We start from the raw sequence: 13,641 nt of genomic DNA on the forward strand, positions 1-13,641 counted from the left end.
GGGGGATGGGTTATCATATGGTGCCCCTGTTATTCCAGATGTCTTCCAGAACCAAACCAGATGGGAGGGGATCCAGTCATCAGCTAATGTTGCTCCCTGCCATCCCATCATCCTCTTATTCTCCCATACACACACAAGGGGCCGGCAGGAGGCCCCTCCAGGAGTTTCAGATCTCCCTCTCTGCAGTTTTCATTCTTTGCCTCTCGCTCTGGCCTCTGGGGCCAAGCAGAGAAAGGCTGATTCCCTCCTCCAAAAGAAGAGAGAGATGAGGAAGATTCAGTTTTCCTGCCCCCTCTTCTCCTCCGGCATCTTCGGTCTTGCCATACTTTATGCAAGTAACACAAAACCCCCACAAGGGCCCCGGGCTGGGCAGAGCTCACAGCTGCCTTCCTCCCCTCTGCTGCATGTTTTTGGGGAAAACTGGGCGACAGGGGAGGTTTAGATGAGAAAATTCATGTCGTATGGTAGAGGGAGAGAAGCTTTCCCAACAACAACCAGAGTCTGGCCCCTGGAAGCCATCCCAGGCTAGAAATCTACTCAGCTCAGAAGAGCTCCATGTTTGAGATCTGGTCTGTCTGTCCAGCTTCTCCAGGAAACTAACAGTGAACAAGAGACTGCCTCACTTTCCTGCAAAGTAGAAGCAGGAGAGGGAAACTCACTGTGCCAGACCCAGGGTCCAAGGGAGTCATGTGGCCTCGGAGAGAGCTGCCGTCCCCTCCTTCTCTCCTGAGTCCCATGCCAGATTGCCATAACACTCCCCACACATTCTATTTGGCATCTCCAACACATCTGGGCCTCATCTGTAGCTCTCCAGGGACCCCGAAGGGAAGGGAGAAGTTAGAGGCAGTGGGCAGCAGGCCTGCATGGGAGAGTCTGTAGGCTCCTAAGCAGGGCCCTGCAGAGGGTGGGGTCTGAGTGGATGTGGGAGGGGGCCCTCCCCCTCTGCTGGGTATCACAGAATAAACACTGGATTTGGAGTTGAAGGATCTGGGTTTGAATTGTAGCTCTACCCCTTATTACTTAGAGACCCTGGCCAAGTCACCTAATTCTGAGCATGTTTGCTCATCTGTAAAGTGGAAAAGTTAGAAGATTTCTGAGGGTCTCAGTCAATGATTCTATCTCCCAAACAGCCAAGTCTACTTGTGTAGCTCTAAATCTTAGGAAATTTTTCCATCAGCAAACCTTAAGTATTCCTCTTGGGACCCACCTTTTCTCCCTTTGGCCCCATACCCCAAACTCTATGACCAAGTGCTGGGTCTGCCAATCAAACCCTACCGTAGGCTGAGAAAGCCTCCTCAATTTCCCCCTTCTTCCCTCCTTCCCTTCCCTTCTCTTTCCCTTCACCCCTCTAGGCTTTTGATAACTAAGAATCCCAAGAAAGACAGCATCACAATGTGGATCACACCAGACCAAAGTTTATTAGAATTTATCAACATTATTATTACTAGGTGGAGCAGCGTGCTCCATCTTGTCCTTCCCAGTGGGGTACCAGGGATGGGTGGGGGTCTACAGGATGCCGGCAGAGGTGGGTTCCTGCTCCCCATCCCCGAAGCAGGCCAGCCAACTCTCTGGCCCCAATCCAAGAGATACCAAGGCCATTGGCAGTGAAGTTCTAATTGTTGGGTATGGGGAATTCAATGCCCCATCCTGCCCCTGACTCAAAATCCACAGGACAAAATGGGATTGGTTGGAAAAGGAGGAAAGAGACCCTTCACTCTGCCTTCTCTAGTTTAAACGGAGGAGATGTTCCCCGTCAGGTCATACTCTATCCTTTAACTCGCCAGACCAGTCATATCTTTGGAGGGAGAGAGAAAGGGGAAGGTCACTAAAGCCCATTCCACAACGTGAGTCTGGGCGCCCAGTTCCAGCTGCTGCCAGGCCCTCCCTCAGGTGGTTTCCTGAGCCAGACCCATATCTCTCTTCTCTCTCTAGCTGTCCTCCAAGTGCAGGGTCTGGTCCTACTTCCTGCAGAATGGAATCCTAAGGCGAAATGAAGCAATCCCTAATCCAATAGAGCTAGGATCCTCTTGTCCTCCCCTCCATTCAAGGCAAGCATCAGAAAGGCCCCTTAGTTCATAACAGAGCAAACCAGTTTCTAGACCTTTATGGCAGTGGAGGGAAGGAGCTGCTTGGGTGGTATTTGGAGGAAGAACAAAGAATGAAGCCAACAGAAAGTTCCTCCACTTTGTTCTCTATTTCTTATGCACTGTCCTCCGCAGGAAGATATAAGCCTCAAGTGAAGCGATCAAAGCCGATGGCAAGCTACCTATGGGTTTAGCTAAAGTAGAAAGAGTCTTTAGAAAAGAAGTTAGACCCTTATATCATTAGGGGGAGCTGAGTCAGCACAGTCTGGTTCTGGGTGGGTGTCTGGGGAAGCCAGAGGAAAAAAAGTCCTGAGATTTCTGGGGGCTGCTTGGTTGGAAGTAGAGTGGAGACAGCTAGGGCCCCAGCCAGACAGGCCCAGACAGTTTGGATTGGATGTTCAAGGCTCTAGGGGAACCGTCTGATGTAACCAAGTCAGCTGAGAGCACAGGCAACATGTCCGTGTCCAATCATCCATAGGCCGACTCACAGAGCCAACCCTTCTGCCTGGGTCTCGTGGGCCAGGGGAGAATAGAGTCTCTGGAGGCCAGCTGGTTGACAGAGTTGTGCTTCAGTCTGGAAGAGTGAGTGGCCCTGGTTCATCGAAGGTAGTCAAGCAGCTTCCTCCACCGTTGGAGAAAAACTGGGGCACGCACAAGAACCCTCAGGGACAGGGAGACTGGGGGACTCCCTAGCTTCTTGCAGTAACGAGAGAGCACCCTCCTGCTCACCATGGTCCATCCCAGTTGCTGGTGGCTCTTCTGCTCTGGCCTCAGCCCCTGATGGACAACTCAGCTCTGCAGCCTCCCCTGAGGGGGCCTCGGGTATCTCTTTGGGGCTACCCTGACCTTGGGATTCCTCCTCAGCCTTCTCTGCCTCCTCATCCTTCTTACTTCCCTCCTTCTCCTCCATTTTGACTCCATCTCCATTGGCCAGGGGCCCCTTGGTTGGAGACTTGAGATTCTGAGTAGCAGCCAGTATGTCAGCCTGGAGCTGGCGGGAAGAGTCCATGGCTGCATCTTCCGGGTGGGCATCCGGGGCCTTGTCAGGAACCTCGCTGAAGGCCCGGGTGCCTCCGGTCCTGTCGTTCTGGTCTACGTACTTCTTCTTGGGGAAGGAGGATGGGTAGTAGGCCGAGGCCTTGTGTTTCTGTTGGACAATGACAGCAGCACAGATGATGAAGAGAAGCAGGAAGACCAGGGACCCCACCACAGCGATGAGCAGCATGTACTCCCGGAAGAAATCCACAATCCCATCCAGGAAGTTGGTTGGGGGTGAGGGACCTGCCAAAGGAGTGGGTGGAGGCCCCACTGAGGTGGGACTGAGGGCCGGGGTGTGGGGCGGGGAGAGGCTGGGGGAGGAAGCTGAAGAGCCCTCCATCTCTCCACTGCCCCCACTGTCCTCCAGGAGGGCAGCCTGGACCAGCACTGAGTGGGCAGTGTTGGGCGGGGCCCAAAGGAGGGGCAGGAGCAATAGAAGGCTACTGGTCGCCAACGGGGCCATTTTCTCAACAGGCCTGGGGAGGAAATCTGCAGGAAATAAAAAAAAGGTGTTGGACCAGGCACATCTAGGGTCATAGAATGCATTCAGTTCATTTAATTCAAGATACATCATGGCCCTGGGAAAAGGGTACAGCATTCGGAGCCATGGGACCTAGGTTCAAATCCCATATCTGCTACTTACAAACTCAGCAAGTCATTTTCCCTGCCTAGACTTTACAACTTCATAGACATGACTTGAATTCAAATCCATCCTTAGACATTGACTAAATGTGTGACCCTGGGCCTCTCTCTGCCTCATCTGTAAAATGGGGATAATAATAGTACATACCTCCAGGACTGTTGCAAAGATCAAATGAGATATTTATAAAACACTTTGCAAACCTTCAAAGGCTGTAAAAATTCTAGCTATTATTATTATCATTTTTATTATTACTATTATCATAATGTAGATCTCCTGATTGCAAATCTAATTCTCTCTCTGGGAAGAGGAGGAGAGAATAGATTCCTTCTAGATAAGTAGACCTTTCCCTATCAACCCCTGAGAGGAAGCATTTGGTCAGAGTGGAGCGGTGGATAGAATGGTGGGCCTATAGTCATCACCCTGAGTTCAAATCTGGCCTCAGACACTTTCTATCTGTGTGACCCTGGGCAAGTCACTTAACCCTCTTTGCCTCAGTTTCCTCATCTGTAAGATGAGCTGGAGAAGGAAATAGCAAACCACTCCAGTATCTTTGCCAAGAAAACCCTAAAAGGGGTCAAGAAGAGTTGTACACAACTGAAAAAGATTAAAAACAAAAGCAAAACACCAGACCTAGAAGCAAAAAGACCTGGGTTTAAAACCTGCCTCAGGGACTTACTAGCTGTGTGACTGTGGGCCAATTAGCTGAACTTCCTGAGCCTCAGTTTCCCCATGTGTAAAATAAGAGGTCTGGGCTCCATGACCGCAGCTCTGCATCTATGATTCTGAAAGCTTGGCTCAGAAACCTCCACATGTCCTGAGGCTTTGACCTTCACTTCATTCGACGTAAGCACAGAGCCTGGCACATAGTAGGAACCCAATAAATCTGTGTGGGTTGATAAATGGATGGATTATGTGGATATATATGGAATCGTTGCATGTAAAAACAGTTTACAAATCCAGTTTGAAATGCTCTAGGGTGGGGCTAGGTAGGTGGTGGGCTCTGTATATAAGGGAACATATCATGAAATCCTACAGGGAATAATCATCTGATAGCTTGTCAGTATTTCAGGGAGCAGATAGGGCCGAAGGACAGAATGAGAGGCACCCCAGCCTGGATTCTTGTCTCAGCTCTGTCCCTAGCTCACTGGGTGACCATGGACAAGTCACTGCCCCCCAGATGGGCCTTACTTTCCTTATCTGTGAAATGGGAATAGATAACACCTCCAGACATTCAGATAAGATCTAGTGAGAGAAAAGTCCCTCCTGGTTCTCTGTGTGCTGGAGTGGAAGGAGGTGGCCCAAGGGGCAGTCTTCTCTGGCCACAGTCAGCCTACCTAGCAGAGGCAGAGAACTACCTACTTAGCAGGCCTGGCTCCAAGGGCTTGTCAGCCAGAGCCATATCCTGGAATTTGACCACAACCCAAAGCTTCAAAAGGCACAGTCAGCCCTTTGGAAGAGAGATAGCTTCAGTTATGGAGTGTTGCCTCTCCCTCCCCGAACTCTCTGGATCCTCACCTCACCCACCATGGGCTTGGCTGAATAGGGGTACTAAAGGCTATTCAGAAAACTGGGCCTCAACACGAGGGAGCCAAGTGGAACAGGCTTCAGAGCTGGGGACAGATGTCAACTTCAAGGAGAGAGTGGGAGAAAATCTTAGAATAGACACTATTGGGGGGCCTTAGAACAGGGGATGTCAGAGCTAGAAGGGGCCTTAGAATAGAGGATATGTCAGAGCTGGGAGGGGTCATAGAATAGAGACAGAGGATGTCAGAACTAGGAGGGGTCTTAGAACAGGGGATGTCAGAGATGGGAGGGCCCTTAGAACAGGGAATGTCAGGACAGGAGGAGAGGGGCCTTAGAAAAGGGAACACATGCATCCTGGGGCATCCTCCCTTTAAAATGCATCCCCCAATTCTGTCTGCCCATCCAAATACTTAAAGAGTGGCTCCAGTGTCTGAACCCCACCTCCGTGAAGCCCTCCATGACTACCCCAGCCCACAGTCATCACCCACCTCTGAACTTCCACCAACCACTCTCCCTCTGTGGACCACCCAGTTCAACCCTTGTTCATTCTCTGTCTTATTCTGTTTACTAACAGTTCCCTGTCTTGTTTTCCCACTAGACTGTAAGCTTCCCGAGGGCCAAGACAGTGTTTTCTACTTGTCTGTACACCCCCAACAATGGGCTCATAATATCTGTCCAGGGGACAATAGCCTGAAAGATAACCGTATTGGAGTTTTTCTGTTTGTAATCTCTTCTGAGACACTCAAAGCTAATTCTATTTTTAACCCGAGGGCCCCCCCCCAATTTGGGCTCCACCTCCTTCTCCAGGAACTGAAACCTTGGCCAAGCCAACCACACACCCCACAGCTCTAAAGCCCTGCCAGGGTGAGATTCCTGTCTGTCTATGGGCCCTGTCTCTGTCCTTGCCCCACCCCACCCCCACTTCAGCCATCCCCATCAGGATCTTAAGCTCGTCCTTCTCTCTCCTGGGTCTCCCTTCTGAAAATAATTTTGTTGGAGACAAAAAGAGCCAAAAAGCTCTTCTGCTCCAGGGCTATTGGAGAACGTCGCCCCCCCCCCCCCGCCATGACGTAGCCTCAGAGTAGATGAGAACCAGATGACCTGGCTCACTAGCTCCCGCCCACACAGCCATCCAGATAGGCTGCTCCCGGCATGAACCCCCAGATGCCAAGACCCCATCTGGAGCAGATTGGCGAGGCCAATTAATAAATTCCTGACAGCCCAGTCTGGGTATGGAAACTTTGACATGGATTTCCAAGAGCGTGGTCTGCCTGGGGCCCAAGGTGAGAGGGAAGACACCACTTTCATGGTATTGGGGGTACAGTGGGAGGTAGAGGTGCTGTCCTATGTTTTAAGACAAGGATGGATTAGATGACCACTCTAGGGCCTCTGAGATCCTGTGATTCAAGAATTCCAAGATTTATGATTTCCAAGTTTCAATGCTCCAGAGTCCTGGGCAGCTAAGTAGTACAGTGGATAGAGCACCAGGCCAGGAATCAGGAAGACCTTAGTCCAAATCTGGCCTCAGACACTTACCAGCTGTGTGGCCCTGGGCAAGTTAGTTCACCCTCTTTGCCTCAATTTCCTCGTCTGTAAAAAAAAAAAAGAAAAAAGAAAAAAGAAAGCTAGGGAAGGAAATGGCAAACCACTCCAGTATCTTTGCCAAGAAAATCCCAAATTGGGTCATGGGGAGTTGGGCATGACTGAACAACAAGATTTTCTAATTTGGTGATTATGTCCAAGACTTCAAATTTCTTTCATTGTAAGAATCTATAGTTCCAAGACTCTCTAATTCAGCAAGTATGTGGTCTTGATTCTAAGAAAGTATGATTCTAATATTGTCTGATTATGCAGTTAGATGGTTCTAACACAACAAAAGGGGGGGGCAGCTAGGTGGCACAGTGGATAGAGCGCCGGTCCTGAAGTCAGGAGGACCTGCGTTCATATCTGGCCTCAGACCAAACACTTGAAACTTACTAGTTGTGTGACCCTGTGCAAGTCACTTAACCCCAATTGCCTTAAAAAAAAAGTTGGTGATACTATTCTCTAATTCAGTGACTGTATGATCCCTGAGATTCCAAGATTCTATGATTCTAAGATTTCTGAATTCATTGACTGTGACTCCAAGATTCTCTGATTTCACGTTTCTGATTCTAAGATCTTCTAATGTGATGTTTATATGAGTCTCAGAATCTTTGGTTCTAAGAGTCTGTTCTTCAGTAATTCAATGATTCCTGGATTCCGTGATTCAGTGGGTGGGGCCTCGTGGTACAATGGAAAAAGCTCTGGATTTGGACTAGGAGCTTAAAACCCAGTTCTGTGATTTTACTCTCTGTGTAACCTGAAGCAAGCAATTCTGGGCCTCACTTTCCTCAGCAATAAAACAAGGAATTTGGGCTCAAGGATTTCCAGGCTCCAAGCCTGTGATCCCATGATTTGATGGTGGTCCTCAACAGTTCTGTGACTCTTTGACGTTGGGCCCTTACCATAAGCTCTGTCATCAGGACAGAGAACTCTCTTGGCCAGTGGCCCCCTCCCTGTCCAGTTTCTCCTCATCACTATACCCCTAGGCAAATGTATGTGTGCACGCAAACACTCACGTATACACAGAGCCCACCATCAACAACCATCTAGGAAGGTGAACCTGGGAGATAATGGCATTCACATCAGCGACTTGAAAAATGTTCATGTCTGGATTAAAAGTACCTTGGTTCTCACCTGCTGCAGAAATATCCCGAGCAAAGAAAGAATATGGTTTGTTCTATAACCAAGGGAGCCCCTGGCAAGGGAGGCTGGGAGAGCTGCTGGTCTGAGACCTTCTCCTGGCACAGGGAGGGAATCTAGACAGAGCCAGGGTGGAGAGCTGAGAGGGAACTCTGACATCCCCTGTTCTGAGGCCCCTCCCAGCTCTGATATTCCCTGTTCTAATGTCCCTCCCAGCCCTGACATCCTCTGTCTCTATTCTATGGCCCCTCCCAGCTCTGACATTCTCTATTCTAAGACCATCCCATCCCTGACATTCCCTGTTCTGAGGCCCCGCCCAGCTCTGACACTCCCTGTTCTAAGGCCCCTCCCAGTTCTCATGGTCCTGTGATTCTTTAAACAGGAGCTTCTTCTCCTAAACAGGAGGTCAAGAGTCATTTCTGCAGTGACTGGGGGGAATGATGTGCTGAGGTAACACATGTAGGGAGGAGAACCAGAAGAAGAAATAGCCCTTTTCTCATCCTCAGCTGAGGATCCGCATGCTCCCATCCCCCAACCCCAAGCTCCACTCACCCCTACATAATCATCTCAAAAACCTTCCACACCATTGCCTTCACTCCTACCTCCTTCGTGACCTTGGCCAAGTCACTGCCTGTCCCTCAGCCTCAGTTTCTCCAGCTGGGAAAGATGCCTTCAAGCCAGATACCCTCCTGTGGTACTTCCCAGCCTAAAAGTCCAGTGATTCCCTGAGAGCAGAGAGCAGATATAACTAACTCAATCTGCTTTCTCCAGCTTCTCATGGCCTCTGGGGGATAGGTTTTTTTTTCCCAAGGTCAGCTCCCATCTTGGTCATTTTCAGGAACCCTCCTAGGGGAAACACAGCCCCTGCCCTATAGACAGGGGAAGGGCAAGACACCATCTCCCCTAAGAAGGCAGGAGGGCTGGCCCATTTGCCCATAGGGAGTTCTGGCTCTTGGCCTCCATTCCTTGGGAAGGACAGCTTGGCTTCTGCCCCAGCCCCTAGGCAAAGACAGATTCCAAAGCCCTCGGGTCATAGAATGTAGGGCTAGAAGGGAGCTTCCATGGCACCTAGTCCAAACCCCATTAGCTTCATGATGAGGGAAGCAAAGGAGGTCTTACCTAGACTTACCCAAGGTCACATAGGAAATTAAAAAGCTGAGACCTAAGCCCAGCGCTCTTTCCCATCACCCCCCTGTCTCTCACCCTCTGGAGTGGTCCTCCCAGGCCAGGACCCTTCTCCAGCCTAGTCTCTCTCCATGTCTTAGACTGTTCTTAAAGTCAGCCTCGGTGGTTTTCTCCAAATCAAGCAGCCCATTCAGTTTGGGGTTTGACCTGTTTCCATGTGACACGTTTCTCTCCAATCTCTCCTCCACACAGCTGCCGAATGGATATTCCTACAGCACAGCTCTGACCCTCACTCCCTGGCTTGCCTCAAGCATGCAAACTCCGCCCCCCCCCCCCAGTCTGGTATTTAAAGTTCTTCCCAATCTGGCTGTGGCTTGCCTTTCTAGGCTGATTCTTCATTACTTTCCCTTAAGGTCCCAATCATGCTGGCTGCCTTCCTGTTCTCTCTACATCCCATCTCTCACCTCCAAACTTTTGCCTGGACTGTCTCTCAGGCCAGGAATGCATGCCCTTCTCAAGCCAAGGCCTCTTGGAATCAATCCCTAGCTTCTCTATAGTTCAGCTCGATGACGTTTTCTGATCTCCCCCCCCCCCCCCCCGTTCAGTACCGGCCCCTCCCTCCAATTGTTTTGTATATTTTCTGTGTACACTCCCTACCCTTAGCAATAAGCTCTTTAAGGACAGGGCCTTTGCCCAGCACAGAGCCTGGCACATAATAGGCTAATTTAACCATGACAACATTTATATATTTAATGAATGCTTGTTGAATGAATAAATTACTGAGTATGCAGATTATGCAAATGTGCCCCTTCCCCTCCCAGGAGAGACCCAGGTAGGTCCTTTGGTACCCTGGAGAGCAGAATCCTCTCCTTGTCTGAGAGGGGTCCTCTTAGGCCACTGGGAAGGCGGAGTGGAGGCACAGGGGGAAGGAGACAAGGAAGGGGGCCCACACACAGAAAACCTGGTTTCAATTAAAGAACAAGTCCATGGCGGGACTGAGGCTGCAGGCTGCAGGCTGCAAAGCCCTCCCAGCTCCCCTCTCCCCTCTGGGGCCTTCTGACCTTTTCTTCTTCCCCCTTTGGCCCAGGACTCTGGGATCCAACCCCCCCCCCCCCCCCCCCCCCCGACACACACACACACATTACCAGTGAAGAGGATATAGGAGGCGGGCATTCCCCTAGAAGGAAAAAAACTGAACTAAAGGGGTCCCCTGGCCTGACCATCCAAGAGACCAGAGGAGTCTGGTTTCCCAATGCCCCCAAAGGCCCCAGTGAGTACAACTGCTGTGGACGCCCCAGACACCCTGACCCTATAGACTGGAGCACAGTTACCCCCAACCCACACACACATCTACATCCACACAAATGATACACTCAACATACTGGTACATATAGCAGACACACTCACACAGAGACACACACGTACCCATATAGACAGAGGCATGCTGACCCACGTTGACCCACATACAGACACACATTGATCCCTATAGATTCACAGCCCCAGAGAAGACACACACACACACACACACACACACACACACACACACACTGATACATGCAGTGATCCACATACAGAAACAGTCACACAAATTCAGGGGGGATGGAGGGCTGTAGGGAGTAAGGAAAGACAAAAGCCTGAGATTATAGGGAGCAGGCAAGTGGAAACCAAGTGTTCAGTCCCATGAATGCACACTGACCTGAATCTCTTTCTGTGTAGATACCCCTAACAGCTATCAATCCCACACCCACACACACACACACACACACACACACACACACACACACACACATACACACACACGTGTGAGCATGCACAGACACTCCACAAACACACACAGTCCTAACAGCCGCCTGCATCTCCCAGACTTAGCCCAGGTCCCCAGACACACATGTGCAGGCAGTTACTGGACACCCTCTGTGCAGCTGGGACCCAGCCAGGCACTGCTGGAAGGACCAGGTCCATCTTAGCAACCTAAACACTCTCAGAACTGAGTCTCCCAACTGGGAAAGTTGGGGGAAGGGTGTGAGGGGTCAAGGCTGGTCCAAGTTCAATCTGCTAGTCTCAGGACAGGTCGAGCCAGAGCTGGGTAGCCTGGTCTAATGAAGAGGAGGAGAGGGCGACAGCAGTGTTTGAACAGGGGGCAGAGGAGGTTAGCCTGCAGCCCTAGGGAGCCTCAGGGAGGACAAGAGACCCCCAGAACTCCTCTTCCACCCTGATCTGGACCTCGCTGCCCAGAGAAGCCCAGACTCACCAGAGGAGCTGCAAAGGGAGGTTTCAGGATGCCTGGGTCCCCACGACTGAGGCTGGATGAGATCCCACAGCCCAGCAGCCAAGGATGGGGAGCTTTCTGGAGTCCTAGACTAGGAGCAGGGTGCTGGTCCCGGGCCCTTGCCCCTCTGCCCCCCTGCCCTCCTGCCCGCCTCCCCTTCCTCCAGTCAGTCAGCCAGCCAGCCAGCCTCAAGCTCACCAACTGAGAGAGGCTAGCCCCACCAGCTTGCTTTCATTAAAGGAGTTTCAAGTGGGGACAGGCAGGGCTGGGGGAGGGGAGAGGGCAAAGGGATGGGAGGGACTGAGGGAGGGAGGGACTGCAAGCTGAGCTCCACCAGGGGCCACACACACACACACACACACTCACACACAGAGCAATTGGGGGTGGCGGGAGGAGGGGCTGGAGTCCTCCAGCTGGAGGACTTTGTTCCTTTCTCTCTTATGAGCTTTTCTGGAAAGCAAAGTTTCCCTGAGTGAAGGGGTCCCAAGAAAAGCAAGAGAGAAGGGGGGAGGGAAGAAGAAGAAGAAGGGAGAAAGGAAGAGGATCTTGCCACCAGGACAATGGGTGAGGATGAGGGGACCTTGAGAGCCAGTAAAGAAGGAAAAATCTCCCATTCAGGGCTTGACTCAGTGTTTCCATGATGGGAGGGGTGAGGCAAGACTCAGGAAAACGTGGGAGATAGAGTGTATAAAAAGAGAGAGCAACAGAGAGGTAGAAGAAGTGGAGGCATTGGGACCCCCAGACACCCTCATCAAGGAGACATCCTGGCAAACGAGTACCCCAGTGTTCCCCAGCCCTCCCCCTGCCCTTTCCACTTCAGAGCCTGGGAATGGGTTTCCAATCCCATCCAACTGATGGATGTTTTCTCAGGCTTTGGGGTGCCTGCGGCAGGATGGTCCAGAGGAAACAGTGGACAAAACTATAGGGGAATAGGGGAGGAGAATTAAGTTCCCCTCTCCGTGGATATCTGGGCATCAATCTAGGTCTCCAGAGGATACAACTGTAGAATCTTAGAACATTCTCTCTTAAAGGGATCTGACTGAAAATACAGAAAACAGAGTGTGAGAGATGGAAGGGCCTTTAGGACAAGGGATGTCAGGGCTGGGAGAGGGCTTAGAACAGGGGATGGCAGAGCTGAGAGGGGCCTCAGAAGCAATTCAGTCCAGCCAATATCTGACCAAGACTCCCCTTTACAACGTAATTGACGAGTCATTCAACCTGTAAGTGAAGCCCTCAGGCCACAACAATGGCTGCTGGGGGTCTCCCGGCTTTAAATCTCTTCCCACACCAACCCATCCTCCACAACCGCCAAAGTGATTTTCCTAAAGCACAGGTCCCACTGAGTCACCTCCCTATTCAGTAAACTCACCGAATGGCTCCCTATCACCTCCAGGATCGGATATAAAACTCTCTCAGGCTTTTCAAGCCCTTCATAACTTGGCCCCTCCTAGCGTTCCAGTCTTCCTACACCTTCCTCTGCAATCAAGGGACCCTACCCTCCTTTCTGTACCTTCAATAAGAGCTTCCATCTCTGGACTCATTTGCACTGGCTGTGCCCCATGCCTATAATTCCCTCCCCCGGATCCCTTGGTTTCCTATGGATCCCAACTAAAATCCCACCTTCTACAGGAAGCTCTTCCTGATCCCCCTTAATTCTAGTGCCTTCCCTCTGTCAATTATCTCCAATTAATCTTGTGTAAGATTTGCTTATATCTAGTGATTTGCATGTTTTCTCCCCATTTAGGCTCTGAGCTCCATGAGAGCAGGGACAGCCTTTTGCCTTTCTTTGTATTGTCAACACTTACAGTACCCAGCACACCGTAGGGCCTTAATTAATGCTTGTTGACTTGCCTTGATTCAAGATAGACCTCCAATCTCAAAGCTCACTACTCCCAGAAGCCTCGGGACCTATTCCATTTTGAGAGAGCTCTAATTCTTAGGAAGTTGCTCTTGCCATCAAGCCTAAATCTGCCTCCCCCACCCATCATAGCCCATGCTAAGGCCTCATTCTGCCCTATGGGCCAAGGAGAGCAAGAAAAAAATATCCCTGTTCCAGGGTTCAGTTTTAAAAAAAAATTGAAGACAGCATTTTGGCTCGTCCTCCTTTCCCTAAAATCTTCTCTCCTCCAGGCTAAACATCTTCAGACATCTTAAGAACCAACTTGAAGTCCTTCATCATCCTCATTGGCCTCCTAGCTGGACAGTCTTCAACTTGCCTGTTCTAATCTGGGAGC

General features: G+C 50.7%; 1 protein-coding gene across 4 annotated transcripts in view; it reads right to left on the minus strand.

Annotated features, from left to right (window-relative positions):
• Positions 1-1,399: 1,399 nt before the first annotated feature.
• TMEM119 (transmembrane protein 119) overlaps positions 1,400-13,641 on the minus strand; it is a 29,094-nt gene continuing 16,852 nt past the window's right edge. Inside the window, exons 1-4 of one of the 4 annotated variants that reach the window (XM_078154383.1) lie at positions 11,390-11,653; positions 8,616-8,738; positions 6,826-6,879; positions 1,400-3,611 (exon numbers count right to left, since the gene is read on the minus strand). In XM_078154383.1, the coding sequence (XP_078010509.1) occupies positions 2,695-3,585 (891 nt within the window). In that variant the 5' untranslated portion in view covers positions 3,586-3,611; positions 6,826-6,879; positions 8,616-8,738; positions 11,390-11,653 and the 3' untranslated portion in view covers positions 1,400-2,694. Of the gene's footprint in view, positions 3,612-6,825; positions 6,880-8,615; positions 8,739-11,389; positions 11,654-13,641 lie in introns of those variants that run through there. The other 3 variants (XM_021008014.2, XM_021008013.2, XM_078154384.1) reach the window with 3 other exon arrangements.

The sequence above is a fragment of the Phascolarctos cinereus genome, unplaced genomic scaffold (genome assembly GCF_003287225.1).
Source record: "Phascolarctos cinereus isolate Bilbo 61053 unplaced genomic scaffold, phaCin_HiC Scaffold_4;HRSCAF=312, whole genome shotgun sequence".
Classification (NCBI taxonomy): Eukaryota; Metazoa; Chordata; class Mammalia; order Diprotodontia; family Phascolarctidae; genus Phascolarctos; species Phascolarctos cinereus.